Source organism: Gouania willdenowi, chromosome 11, assembly GCF_900634775.1.
Source record: "Gouania willdenowi chromosome 11, fGouWil2.1, whole genome shotgun sequence".
NCBI classification, from domain to species: domain Eukaryota; kingdom Metazoa; phylum Chordata; class Actinopteri; order Blenniiformes; family Gobiesocidae; genus Gouania; species Gouania willdenowi.
Window position 1 is genome coordinate 30,441,385 of NC_041054.1, and position 15,370 is coordinate 30,456,754.

The window sequence follows — 15,370 nt, forward strand, 5'->3', positions numbered from 1 at the left end:
TGCTGTCGTGATTACACTGTATTACAGTAAATCATATATGTTTTTACCATTTATTTTGAAATGTGAGACTAATTAAAATCATTAAATAAAATGTTAACATTTGAAACACTGATTTAAGACATTTAAATGACAATAAAGGTCTTATTTTTAGATTCATGAATTCAATGCCTTTAAGACTTTTTATACATCTGTGGGAACCCTGTAACACACGTTTTAAAGAATCTTATTTTGTAAATAAGTGGAAAGAAACTGTATTTAGTCGATCGTGAGTCGAGACCCCATTTTGGAATCAATAATTTCTGGTGACCCCAAAGATATTTTCTTTTTTAGAATTAGTTTTTGATCATGTTTGAGCTCAAATGTTTCTTTTTTTTTTTACTGAATATTAGTTAAACTAGATTTCGTGAATGTATGAAAAAAATAATTGTTAAAAATTGTGTCTTTTAATTTAAAAAAAGAATAATATATTTCAAAAACCTATTTACATTTTTCAGAAATTAAGGCGACCTTTTTTTCTTTTTCAAACTCCAGGCGACACTACATAGGGCCCTGACCCCAAGGTTGAAAAACCGTGATTTAGTGGCTCCTGAATAGATTGATTTCTATAGTTTTTATCATTTCCGGTCATCTCACACCTGGGGTGGGACAAAATCCAACCTTTTGCATTAAATATTAAAAAAAGAAATTTCAAATTATTTGTTCATTTTCCACTCTCTCTAGTATCCCCTGTAGTGCCATTGCATACACCTAGGGGTACACGTACCCCATTTGAGAAACAGTGGTTTAATCTGTACGTCTGACTTTAGTTATTTTCAGAAAGAACAGAGTGAGAAATACTTTCACAATGAGTAAATTTTAACATGAGCCCAAATACATGCAAAACTACAAAAACACACAAAATGAAAGAGAAACACACAAAATGAAAGAAACACACAAAATGAAAGAAACACACAAAATGACTCCAAATAACAAAAAACTAAATTTAGCACAACATAAACACAAAACAACATTAAAAAAAAAACACTCAAAATTATGGCAAAATAATACATAAAAATAAGTAAAATAGAAAACAAAATAGAAAACGACAGAAAAGTAGACAAAATGACTCCGGAAAGACTAAACAAAACACACAAAAAAAACTAAAATGAATCAAAAAACAAACCAAACTATAGGTCAACAGAAACACATGAAATGACCAAAAAAAAAAAAAAAAAAAACACAAAATGAAAAAAATATATAAAATGGCAAAAAATGTGAAATACACACAAAATAGCAAAAAACATACAAAATGGACGTAAAATACACAAAGAAATCGCAAATAAAAAAAAACATACAAAATTAGAGGATACGCAAAATGAGGAAAATACACAAAATGACAAATAAAAAAAAATTAACATAGGGCAACAAATTATAGAACAAAAATTCAAAACAATATAAATATAGCACAAAATGAATACAAACCTAGAGAAAATACACAAAATAAGAAGAAAAAATATCAAATGACAAGAAAAACCATAAAAATTAATCTGACAATCTCACAATGAGAAAAAAAACAAAACAAAAAAAAAGAGAAATTCATACTTTAATGATTATTCTAAATGTTCACATGAATCACCGTTCTGTTGTTCAGCATTAAGGGCGCTGGAAAAAAATCCATTCTCGTCCAAATCGGGATTTTTATTAATTAATATTATGAATCGATTCAAACTGTTCAAGAATCGATTTTTTAAAGAGGTTTTTAAAGCCATTGCAGCGCTTCCACACTGCAGTACGTGTGTCACACTATGGATATAAATCCCCTGGATTTCAATAAAGAAATCAAGCAGTTGGTTTTCAATAGTTATTTTATTTCTGAGCTGATGCATTTGTTGATTTTAACATTGAACAGGTGAAAAACCTAAAATTGTAACAGAAAACAAAAGTCAGCACTTAAACATTTGAGTCAAACATTATTTTCTCACATATTATGTTTTTTGGCTTTTAAATGTATAAACTTTCTCAAAACCTTTGTTACTTTAATTTAATCTTCAAGATTAGTCAAACATTTAAATAGAAGGATAAGCAAATTAACTATTTTCACTTCCAAACATTCAGTTCAATTTTATTCTATTTTTTAATAAATTTATTCTAATAAAGTTTAAATTGAAAAAAAAAAGTCCCAAACTCAACTTGTCCAATGTAATTACTTATTTTAGTTTTACCAAATTAACTTTAGTTAATGTTTTTTTTAAATTTCTAACTCAGTTTAACTACGTAATTTAAAGCAGGATTGTCAGGAGGAGGCATTTCTACCTTATGACGTCATAAGGGGGCAAAAATTCAACTCGTCCATTTGGAGCAGACTTTTTACAAAATGTGGAATAACAAGGGAAGGAGAAAACAGAACTTTTTCCATCTTTGTCCCCCTGAATGAGGCTAAAGGAATGTTTATCACTGTAGCAAAACCATTAGAAAGTATAATTCATTATTCTGAGCTACCAAACTCTAAACGCCTTCACTTTGTTCTTCTTCTTGTGTACACTAGTGAAGATCACTATTTCTCTGTTATTCGTTAACAGATCGGGCTGAAAGATGGTAGCTATAATCTATGGATGTGTACGCATCGACGCTCTGACCCGATTTTTGATTTGGGGCCCCAAAAGGAAAAAAACTAAAAACAAAAGTAGATTTCTCATTTATTTGTAAGTCAAATATTACGACGGTTGGTGCTACCAAATCATTGGCACATACCAATATATAAATGGGGACCATTACCCTGTACGCGTCACGTGGGCCCCATTTTTCAAATGACAACTCCGTTAGTTCTCGTTAGATCAGAATGCAGTTTGGTATAAATACTTAATGAATTAATATGATGAGACACTCGGAGCCCTTTTTTGAAAAGGGGCACCCCCCCATTTCTAGTCATTTCCAAATTTATGTTAACAGTCGTGTGATAAATCATTTCAAAGGTAATTCAAAGTAGATTACAATTATGCCTCACACAATTCCATTTGGGGCCCACCCCATTTTTTTTCGGCATATTTCATTAAAGTTGATTTCTCATTTATTTGTGAGTCAAATATTGTGACAGTTGGTTCTACCAAATCATTGACACATACCAATATATGTTTGGGACCCATTAATCCCTATGTGCCACAGGGGCACCAGGGGCCCCCATTTTTTTCACTCTGTAGAATCGAGTAATTTGACTGAATTCTCAGGAACATGGTACGTGCGATTCAGCGTGGAGACGTTCCGTGGGCTCGGCCATAGTTCATCTAAGCCTTTTTCAAAATACTGCCACTTTAAAGGGAAAATATTATGAATAACAGTTCCCTGTGGTCTAAATGATTTATCTGTGCTGGTGGTCAAATCATAACATGAAATAAGCAACAAAAGAGGTTTAATACCCTGAAAAAACAAGTTCTGTGACAGTGCTGTTTTGGGGGGGTGTGTCCCTGGATTTGTATAGACCTCCCCTTTCAGTGCATGTAGAGTCTCCCGCTCCACTATCACTTTCTCCTCCTCCTCTGCTTTTCTAACTACAGGAATAGTGCATTTAAGGTGATAATCATTTGTTTTGTTCAACCGCTGCGTCGATAGAACTGGTACTGGGGGTGGAGCTACCAGCAGAGGGGAGAGTATTTTCTTTGCTTGTGATGTCACAAACTTGAAAAAATTTAAAAATGGAACAATTTTCTGTGTTGTAAAACTTACACAGACCACAAACAAATGGCTGGATGGCTTTATTTCACATTTTGTGTGCTGGAGGACACAAGTTACCTCATATGTGATCAAAAATACTGCAAAATTTGATTTTTCCTTTAAATCGTTAGCGCTCCCACTGAATCATTCTGATCAGTCATTTTGTCATGATGCACACTCCATCATCATGGCAAAGACACGGAGAAATGTTGTCAGAGAGAGCGCTGCAGCAGCCTGGATAAAGTAATAAAGTAGACGTCAGCCAGTTTGTAATAGAAGGAAATAAACGGCTGTTAAATCGCCACATTAGGTTTGTTCAGCAGTCGGTGCTCTGGACTCTGAGGCTGATGGAGACGCTTCCATAAGGAGGACGGACAGACAGAGCTACAGTCTGTATCCAGACTGTTCTGATCTCTGCTCCGTCTACAGTAAAAACAGTGCTTTATAGTTGTCTTTAAAGTTGTCAAATCATTACGTTTACTTTGTTTAGAAGCGATCGCGTTCATATTCTGACGCAGAGTCTGGACTTAACGTGATCACTCTGCGGTAGTTCACCGTAAGAACAAATGGAGTGGTGTATCAGTCTGATCCAGTAAAAAGTGACCATAAAAAGCTGTAAACTGACTGATATGCAGACATGGAGCAGTGAGGAGACTTCATGTTGACTTCTCACTTCTGTTGAAGTCTCGGTTAAACCCAGCTTGACTACAGCAGCCCTACCTGCCCCTTGTGATTGGCCGAGTCGTCTGAAAAACTCCCTTATCAGCCAATAGGGTGTGGCCTTTGTGGACTGTTGCTAAATTACTGGAATTCGGCCAATATAATGGTACACTTTATAGTCCGGAAATTACGATAGTTTGTAGGGGTGTCCCGATCCGATATTGATATCAGCCAGAAAATTAATATCGGATTTTATCGGACTGCATCTAAAATCTCTGATATATATTATATTTATTCAACTGTAGATGCTATAGTTGAAGGTTAAAATGTATGTAATTAATTGGTTAATAATAAATAGGTCAGTTTTTCTCATCCCTACTGTTGCTGACTATTGTTCTGAGTGACATCACCTGATCAAGCCTCTTCTAACATTCCACACTACAAAATAAGTAATAAAAGTATGTATGATTCGTGCTGATATTGTATCGAATTCATATCGACCAATACACAAGGTCACAATAACAATATCGTATCGGAAGTAAAAAAGATTGTATCGGGACATCCCTACTAGTTTGCATCAGTAACATCAACATCAGCCATTTTCTATTCTGGAGAATTTCATTTTCTATTTATATTTTATAAACTCGCTCTTGTTTTTATTGTGTGTGTGTGTGTACCAACCTGAGATGTGTGTGAGCCCACGTGTCAGCGCTGATCACTGAGCGAGTAGCACCGCTGAGCCTGAAGGAGGAACAAAGCCCAGATCAATCACTGCTGGCCTCCCGACACAGGAGGAGAACATGCAACATCTACCAGAGAAGATATGCTCATGCAACTCGAGCCGTCATTGGTCAGATTACGGTGGAAATATTACAGTATGCACAGAGAAGTTAACTGGTTGGTTCTTTAAGCAGGAGTTGCATTAACACTATCCTAACATGTTTGGTGTTAGTACACAGAACTACTGCATCATATTGGAAGTTACATTTGTCTTACTTTTGAGTCGACTCTTTTTTTGTTGCCATGACTGCAATGTATTTTAAGACAAAGTTTATTATATATGTCAAAAAGGATAATAAACACACTACGAAATTAAACATTTAGGGTTAAGTTACCTTTACACGTGGTTCTAACCGTCCTCTCCATTGCACTGCCATTACTCTGTACTAAAGTAGGCGTCGCGCCAGCCGCATTCACGACAACGAAACCTAGACCTGAATAATGGTTTGAATCCAGTTAATTTTCAGAGGCTATGAAAGCAACTCATTAGCGACTAGGACCACAGGTAAGAGGATTGAAAAAGTCTTATACATACCCAGGCATTCAATGCTTTAGAACTCTATACACATTAGGGAAGCTATCCAGGTTATTTTAGAGGTTCTTACCTCTGGCTCCTTTTTAAAAAGTATAGAAAGAGAGAAAAACAATAAGTCGTGTTCGTTTGATAATCAATCAAGACATCATTTAGTAGAGTAAGGGTTAATAATAGTAATAATAAGAATAATAATAATAATAAAGCCTTCAGACGTCGTCCATACATTCATTTAGATTTAAAAAGACTTTTTTTAAAAGGAGAAAAAAAAAGAAAAAGAAAAGGGAAAACATTTATTACATCCGACAGCTGAAGGCTGTTTGTCTGGGTTTTACTACAAAACAGGAAACAAATAAAGCAAGTTAGGTTTCATTAAAAACAAACTAAGCTTTATTGACAAAACTGCTGCAAAAACATCTTTTGGACAGATTTAGTCACCTATTTATAGGCAAGCGTACACATGGAGCATAATGCATTTTAATGGAGAGGGTACAGATAGAATACAGTTAGGATGTTTTAAATATGTACAGAAAAGATCTGACGGAGCTGCAGGATCCCTTCTCTGTGGGAAGAGAAGACCCATGTGGAGATTTATGTCCCAATCCTTTGGTTTTTTGTTTTGTTTTTTTAGACTGAAAACATGCAGTTTGAGTCAAAATCATGTGACAAATGACGAGCCCAGCATTAGCTTAGCTTAGCTTCAACTGGAGGCTCGTGAAACAAACATTGATCAGATCCAGGATGTGAGGACAGTCCATCTCTACAGTGTCTATTAGGGCTAGATTTCAAAACTCATAAAGTCTAACATGGACAAAGTTTAAACACTATTTAAAAACAAACATAAGCCAAAATGAATTATTAACATTTGATGATTTAACTTTTACTTTAAGATCTTTTTTCTTTTTGTTGGTTTCTATGTTATATCATTAAATGTTTAAAGGTCTTTTATTTATCAGCTATATTAACAGAATTTTGAAATGTAGCCTAAATGGGAATCTGCAACTGACCCTCGACAAGTTTGCATTTAAAACAATTTGAAAAAGTCAATATTGAGCCATTTATTTCCCCAAAAAAAAACATAAGAAATGAAATGAAAATCGGTTCAACAATGCAAAAAAAAAAAAAAGGAGGGAAACGGGTCAGAGGAAGTACAGCAAAAACAAGCAGAAAATCAATGGGAAGGGGGAGGGGACTCTCTCCTCTCCGGCCAATGGGAAAGCCTCGTTTGGTTGCTGGGGGCGTGGTTGGCTGTTTGAGGCGGAAGAGGGCCATCAAATCTCAAAAAACAAGTTCGGATTTTCAATTACCAATTTTCCTCGTTTGTATAAAGTCCAGTGTAAAAAATAAAATAAAAAAAGAAGAAAAAAAGGAGAAAAGCAAAAAAAACAACCAAAGACAAAATGAACAATTACTTTTGTCGGGCTTCTTTAAGCGCGAGCTGCCATGGGGGAGAGACGGCAGTCAGGGCGAGACGCGTTTAAAGGTGGCTCAGTACTGCCTCAGTACTGTCGGTAAGGATGCTCCCGGTAGGGCGTCTTTCCTCCTCTGGAAGGGGGCGGAGCCTTTCCTGCGACTGTTCTCTGGGTGCCGTTCCAGTCGTCCCCGGCTGAAGGATGACAAAGGACAAAGAAAACACTTTAAGTCACACCATCTATAGGCTGGAAAACCAGTTATTTCATCCTTTAAAAAAAAGTTACACTCTTTGAGCTTCGGTACCAAAACGATAACCTTCATTAAACAATCAGCAAAATGTTGTGATCCCACCTAAAACCTTTATTTTGAAGGTAGAGGCTTAGATTTATTATGTATTTTTGGGAAAACCACTTTTATATGTCAGGATACCAGTATATCAAATATGTGTTTCTAATGGCAGTCAATGGAACCAAATGGGTCCTGAACTAAAAAAAACATAGAAAAATTGCGTGCACTGGCAAATATTGTGGAGTTTCATTGAATTTGTTTTTAGAGGGACTGAGATTCACGTTTTGACATTTTTAGTTTCTCCTGTGGGCCACAGTGGATGCTCTAAAGGACCGGATTTGGCCCCCAGGCCTTGGGTTTGACAATTTACGTTATACCCTCCACATGTTAAGCTGTTTGAGCATCAGTAATATTGAGCATGATTAAGCTCCATTAGTGCACCAGTTAACTTTACTTGTGAAGCACAAAAGCGTAAGTTTAGTGATATTAGCATTATATGCTAATATGGGGGCGGGGAAAGCAAATTCAGGCTTGACATTGACTTTCAAAAGTATTCCAACCAATCAGAGAGGTGGATTTGGTTATAATCTCTCCTACCCTATTTTCATTATGTCCACTAGTACTACTAGTTAATCATTTGGCTTTATTAGTACTACTAGTGAAATATTTAAAGTGTACTAGTAAAACTAGTTGCACTAGTAAAGCTTTAATGCATTTTAGGTCTCTTAGTAGTAGTAGACCCAAGTAAAAAAAAGTCCAGATTTAATATTTTTTAATACAAAGTAAGTGGGAGGGATGAGAACCAAATCAAGCTCCCTGATTGGTTGGAATACTTTCATAAGCCAATGGCAAGCCTTAATTTGCTTTCCCCACCCCCTTATTAGTAAGGGTGTGAAAAAAAAAAAAATTCACGATATCGTGATTTTTTTGGCTGCCGATCTTAAATTGATTTTATTTGTAAAAATCGATAAAAAAAAATAAAAAATATATATATATATATATATATATATATATATATTATTTTTTTTTTTTTTTCTTTCTTTCTTCTTATATTATTCAATATTTTTCACATTTTCATGGACGCGTGTTTTCTACTGCTGGAGACATCGTCCCTTCTCAGCGGAGCAGCCTAACTACTGGGCATGTTCACTAGCTTCTGTTCCTCGATAAAAACCTTGAAAATTGTGCCATTTCTGCAACTCCACTCCAGTAGATGACGCGGTAGGAATAATAATAATAAATAGGATGTTTTGAAGCAAATAGTTTTGACTCAATTTGTCCTCTGAATGATCAATATATTCTGATGAACATATACAGCAACTTCCTTTTTCATCTCTACGTTTCATTTTGATATTAACCGGGTAGAATATTGCAATATACTGTGATATCACGGTATTGTGCTATGTATAGTATTGCAACATCCTTGCCAATACTCACCCCTATTTATTAGCATATGATGCTAACTAGTAACACTTTTTACTTCACTAGATTTTGTACACAAACAACGGTAAAACTTTCTTAATCAACAGCTGAGAATGACGTAGTGACGATCAATTAGAGTCTCTTACCGTATTGTTCATACGACTCTGTGCTCTCACCGTGTCCGTAGTCGTAATATTCAGGTTCTCTGATATTAAAAAAAAGAAGAAAATTGACTTCAATCTATATAATATAATATATATATATAAACTGTAGAGTTTAAGACTGAATGAAATGAAAGATCAAAGGCTTTGCTATCTGAATAAGATGGCGAACAGGTCATTAGTTTGCTCTCAAACTAAGCAGATGGTTGTTTATGAGAGGCAGGTGAAAGTAGACGTGTTGGTCACTCACGTTTGGGACTGACTGTAATAGTTGTCGTATGACTCGTAGGAAGCATCTGTGTAGCTCTCATCATAACCCTGGAGATGAAAAAGAAGAACACTTAAGGCCCAGCCACTTTTCACCAAAAATCACATACCCATAACAAATAACATTTTCCTAAGCTTCTACATGACCTACATGTCTAATTTTTGTTCAGAATGAAGTAAGACCCTTGGTGCTTACAGATAATGTGAAATTTTGGAAACATATGATACTGAGTGACAACAAATCATGTTTTAAATACAAAAATCTGTTGTCCTCCCAAAAAAACCTTATGATTTCCATAAATTTATGAAGCCAATTCTCAATATTGAAGGCTATAAAAGCAGGAATAATTGAACTAATGTATGAACATCAACTGCAGCAAGTTTGGTGATAAAAATTGGGCCAAAAACACATTTTTGTACAAAAAAGTTCAGGCTGAAGCCCACTTTGCCACAACTGTGTCAAAGTTATCCACAAGTTTGGAAACAAGTTTGAAACTTTAATATGTCAGTCAAATTGATTCCAATCATTATTAGTCTTATGTTTGACCACTAGAAGTTGCAATTTTGCGCTGCCATGCGTAATGCTTTTTTTGGTTCCACGCTTTGACCAATCAGAATGTGTTGTAAAGCTTAGAACTTGGTGAAAAATTGGTGATATCAAACACTAAGGGGGTGGGCTTTAGCCCTGGCCAATCAGAGCTGGGTAAAGGAGTTACTTTTGATCAAAAAAACAACAAAGATAAGACAATTTTTCATCATTGCTGACTTTTTCCACTGCGTATTTCCTGATTTTGTGGCATTGTTTTTGTATGTAACATACCTGACCCGTATATCAGTGGATTTAGCTCAACCTGTAGTTTCATGTAGGCTCTTGTTATAGAGATCTGTGTTTATTTTGTGACTCACAGCAGTGGAAAAAGGCAGAATTTCCCTGATGTGTGTGCTGTGAATGTGGGTTGGCTACAGTTTTAGCTTTTATAGTTACTTAGGATTACAGAGAGGTACTGTATAGAATGTGTGATTTCATTCATTCTTTACAACATTTAGACCCGTGAGAGTCACAGAATATAGAGCTGCCCCCGCTGGTGGGTCCGTTGGGGTTAAAGAGGTTAAACAACAATATAAACACATAATTAGTGAGATACTAGAATGCTTCGTAAATATGAACATATGAAGTTGTGCTAAATTATGATAAACATGACAATGTAAAAGCATTTTTAAGGTGAAATGTGACAATAAAATCCCAGTAAGTCAATCAGCTGAACATACGTATTCCTCGTAGCCTTCGGTGCCCCCACCGGGGGTGTGCTGTGCCATCCTCTGAGAAGGTCCACTGGCTGAACCTCTGGCCCGGGGGGCCACGGCACCCCTGGCAGGAACCACAGGTGGTCCGCCTCTTCCGGCCGGTCCGCCCCTCCCTGGGCCTCCTCGGGTCACGCCCCCCCTGGCGGCAGCACCACGGGGAAGCATTCCTCGGCCCCTGAGGATTAGAGCATCAATGTTATACTGAGTAGGAGTGTGACAATATCTCGATACGGCGATATATCGCGATATTTTTCCGCACAGTCGATTATCGATATGCTCCCGCTAAGTATCAAATTTTTTTTTAATAAAAAAATCTTAATTTTTATTTTTTTTTTTCAAAATTTTACTGCTTTTTCACTAAAATGTGCAGGTACGTCTTCACAGAAATTTTGTCACTGTTTGTTGAAGGAACCAATATATTGTTTACTGGAGTATTTCACTATAATGGTGTCACTGGTAAGAAAGACCCTATTTTTTGTTTACATAAAGCACTATTGGAGATACTTATTAATTTACATTGGTATGTTGACACTTGTTTACAGAAATGTTGCACTAAAATAGTGTCACTGTTCATAAAAGACTTTTTATATTTATTGTCTTTCAGAGATATAAAATAAAAATTGTATTTTTTCACTTAATTTTTTTTTCTTGTTATGTCATAGATTAACGTAGATTGATTTGACCAATGTATCGATAATCGCAGTATCTTCATATCATGAGATAATCGTTATCTTGAGCTTTGTATCATGTATCGTATGGTACCCAGAGGTTTCCACCCCCAATACTGACGTCTTGTTATTATGATAACCACGAGTCATTGAGGAAATAAAAATGTTTGACACTTTTCACTGAGAATTTGGAGATTAAATGTGTCGCCAGTATTTGAAAGAGATAAACACATTCCAAGGTGGTGCCTCCTTTTAATTCTCCATTAATAACCAAGCGATCAAACACGTGAACAATGCAAGACATAAGAAACGTGAAGCTCGGAATTGTTTGTCAACTCAAACTCAGTATAAGAGTCAATGACGTGATGCTTAAATATTCTGTCCTACTGCATTTCTTTTAGTTAAACAGGTTTAAATGCATAAAAAGAGACATAATAAGCAGTAACTTTGTATATGTGCAATATATGCGCTCACTTTGATTATTATTATTTATGTCAAAATATAATGTGGTTGTGATTGTCTGGCCATTTGAAAAAATCTTAAAATGACAAACTATTCACATTTATTTTCTGCTCCTTTTTCATTTTTTGCATCTATAGAACAATCGCACGTTGAAGTATCGCGATATATCTGTCGCGAAATGTATTTATTTTTATTCGTGAAATCTGGGGTTGCTGTCACATTGATGTGTGTATCGTGCATATTTGTGTGCGCTCTCACCTGAGTGGTCCACCAGGAGGGCCTCCGCGGCCCCGGCCCAGCATGCCCCCTCGGCCCCGCCCACCGTGCTCCTGGCCTCCGTTCAGGTAGCCCATCTCCATGAACTGCTCCTGGCAGATGTCGTCCATCATGTCCTTCATTCACACACACACACACACACACACACGTTGAGAAGGGAAGAACATGGAGGACTAAAACTGACAGAGGACTAATGGAGGGGTGGAAGCCTCTGCCTTCATCAAATACAAATATATCTGTGTGTTAGCCTGGTTTCACTCTGTAGAAACAATAAGTCGGGCTGGATTAGGCAGAGCTGCACGACTGAGCAGCACAAATCCCAGCAACATGCAATCAAGCAGCCTTTTTCTTCTGGGAACAATCAGCAGAGCGCTGCTGCTGGTACACAATCAATTCTTTTTCATAAATCAGTCCCCGGACTGAGGCAGACAGACCTCTAATGATGAAAAGAATAATAGAAAACAGGCAGCAGCCATGTGAGCCGCTACAAACTGATGCAAAGGAAGGCGTGATGTAGCTTCATCCATCAACACGTGCACATTCTCCATTGATCCATGTACAAAACCTTTCACAGGTGACACTGATGGATACGAGCTCTGACTAATGTCGCACACAGGTGGAGGAAGAACGGAGAACAAGAAAGATGACATCTATAAGATAAACATCCTGGCTTTGAATGGAAACTGTTGTCCAATCTAAACGTATCTATCATCTATTAGTTCATTACTAAATGTTCAGTCCAAGTCAAACTGCTGAACTCCAACGGCCTAATGTCGTCCAAGCCTTTGCTGCCGAACCATAGGTTGGAGCACAAATGATATAGATTAACAACACGTCTGCACCTAAAAGTCTTTCTTCAATTCTTCAAAAAATAAAAACACTGGCTCGAAAATAAGAGACCATCACCAAGGCACAATATTGAACTTCAATTATGATTTGATGTCAGCAAAAAAACAATTATCGGATTACATCAGATAATCTGCACCAATGGCCACGGTTTTTTAATTGGGAATTAAAATTTTCGGAACTAAATTATTCTGCTTCGTGTTTAAATGGAAATAGTAATTCTGAATTGCGGTTTATTCAATTCTGCTTTAGGTCTGGGGGTTAGAAAGGGTTCTGATTGGACAGGGGGAGAACGTGACATAAACATCATTAGGCATGCAAGGGTTGTTTTAACACTTTAATCTGATATAACTCAGAAACACATACATCAGCCACACTATCTATTTAATACAGAAAATGTGCTCAAATTCTCCCATCACTTAGCTGCCCCCGATGCTGTCTGTCCGCATCCTCCACCTGGTAACCATAAGTACCGTCTAATATAAACCATGTTCTTTAACCAGACGTAGCGTGTAGCAACACATGAAGCTGCTCGCCATGTTTATAACTCAACGGATCATTCTACATGCGCGTGCACGAATGTGAATACCGTCTGATTGAAATGTTTGGCCTTAAAAAGTCATCAGCTTCATTTGGGTCGGACATGTTCAGGTTGTGTTCTCTTCTTTTTTCAGCCTGATTAAAGCTCTAGATGCTCTACGTGTACGTACTTCGAGCACCTGTGTGTGAGTATTTATTAGTGAAGGATCTATACCAAACATGAGTAACTATAACTACATTCATCATCACCTTCACCTATTCAACAAATAACTTTTAGATTTAAAGTAAGGCTAAAACAAAAACAAACTTTAGCTTTACTTCACTAAATTTGTCCATGAGTTTTACATTTCAAAATTTTGGTGCTCGATCGCGTGCCACGCGATCCCCCTATGTTGTAAAAAATTATTGGTGAAAACCCGGATCAGTATTGCATCAAAAGATGAACGCTGCATCAGACAAACCTTAACTCATTCAGTGCCATTAACGTAATATTACGTCATTTACGTTTTTTCACGGAGATTACTAGAATACACCCTGGTGGAGGTTCTGCATCAATATTTAAGCTGTAGTGTGATGTAGTGACCAACTGAGCACTGAAGGTGGCAGCAGCGCACCTCTAGATGATAGATTAGCCACTGATGCTACCTTTAGCTAAGGAGGGAGAAGCAGGTACAGGGAGATTGGTGCTATGAAGTGATATTGTGACGTATCCAGCAGCTCACAGCTCCACATACTAACACAGAACATGTGTAGACCTGAGTGGATTATTGATAATGTTGTGATCATGAGATTAAACCATCAACTAACCGGGCTAAACGGGTCATCTCTGCATGTCGGGAGGAAGAGGAAGTTACGTCTGTGTGATTGACGGGGGGGGGAGAGACTTGGAGGAAAGCCAAAATCCAGTAAGAAATCCATTCAACTCTGACATAGACAGTAAAATAATAATTTTGCCCTCAAAAGCCTGGTCTCAGTGTTGTTTTTGTAGATTTACAGAAGCAAAAAAAAGATGCTTCAAAGTCACTAATAGGTTTTTTCAGATAAAGCTGTTTTTCTCAGGTTTTTAATCACAAACTGGCGATTTGTGTGAAACTTTCCTCTATTCAACTGCAGAATACAGAAGAACGAAACAAGCTAAAAACAAATTTCTTTTTTCTGATGAAAAGTAGAGACTTTAATCTTTCAGAATGTCATCATACAAAATATTCTGTGGGTCTTTAAAAATCAGTCAAAACGCTCAGCTGGCACTGAATGAGTTAAGAGTGACACTTAGAGTTTGAACAACTTGCTCACATACGAAGATAAAAATCAGACAGAACTGTTTGGATCATACTGTGTGTGTGTGTGAGCTCTGATAATCTCAACACACAAAGAGATAAATCTCATGATCAAAGTAGATCCACCAAGAAGGGATCCAATGCTGTGTTCGTTGCAAATCAAAACTCTGGATTTTCTGACCTACCTGGTTTCTAATAACAATTAATCAAATTTTAATTGTGGTCAGGATTTTGGCCTCCACGATTAAATTAACCTGATTGTTGGTGATTTTATATTTAAAATGAGGCTCTGCTGCATATCAAACCAGGCACTTTCTCAACCTCAGTAGTCAGCCAACCACTAGGGGAGAACACATTAGGCTTCATTAAAGGTATTGTGGGGTGGATCATCAAGACTATTGGTCCTCCTAATTGTCAATCAATCATTCTGATGATATGTTTACGTAAGACCGTTGTATGTGCACGCCCCTAGCTAGTTTTGGCTTGCTACGCATTTCAGCCATTCAAGCTTGCCGTTCTCACTGGGTTAGGAGATTCTTTCACACGACGGCGTGCGCTAAAAGCACAGGTTGGGCTTCCCACTGATGTCTCAGTCCTAAGTAAAGTAAGCTTGTATGAGCAATACCGACACTAACTTGTAAACAGCGCTGTGCACGAGCAAAACTGGGCCTGTGCACGCTCTCTTGCTCATGCTTAATAGGCGTTCCCTCTTGGGAGCAGGTACAGTGTTACGCATGTACATTTTTTCAAAAAGTGGAGTGTGCGTTTTTTTTCTAAACTTCCAGA

The 15,370-nt window shown here is 37.0% G+C and overlaps 1 protein-coding gene across 2 annotated transcripts in view; it reads right to left on the minus strand.

The window, feature by feature from the left end:
- The window catches only part of khdrbs1b (KH domain containing, RNA binding, signal transduction associated 1b), a 30,656-nt gene that overhangs the window by 2,338 nt on the left and 12,948 nt on the right, over window positions 1-15,370 (minus strand). The window contains exons 5-10 of one of the 2 annotated variants that reach the window (XR_003675031.1): window positions 11,904-12,037; window positions 10,480-10,690; window positions 9,194-9,261; window positions 8,929-8,987; window positions 7,072-7,265; window positions 5,029-5,088 (exon numbers count right to left, since the gene is read on the minus strand). Coding sequence is in view for 1 of the 2 variants with exons in the window: in XM_028460770.1 (XP_028316571.1) it covers window positions 7,159-7,265; window positions 8,929-8,987; window positions 9,194-9,261; window positions 10,480-10,690; window positions 11,904-12,037 (579 nt within the window). In the remaining variant the exon portion in view is untranslated. Of the gene's footprint in view, window positions 1-5,028; window positions 5,089-6,021; window positions 7,266-8,928; window positions 8,988-9,193; window positions 9,262-10,479; window positions 10,691-11,903; window positions 12,038-15,370 lie in introns of those variants that run through there. The other variant, XM_028460770.1, reaches the window with a different exon arrangement.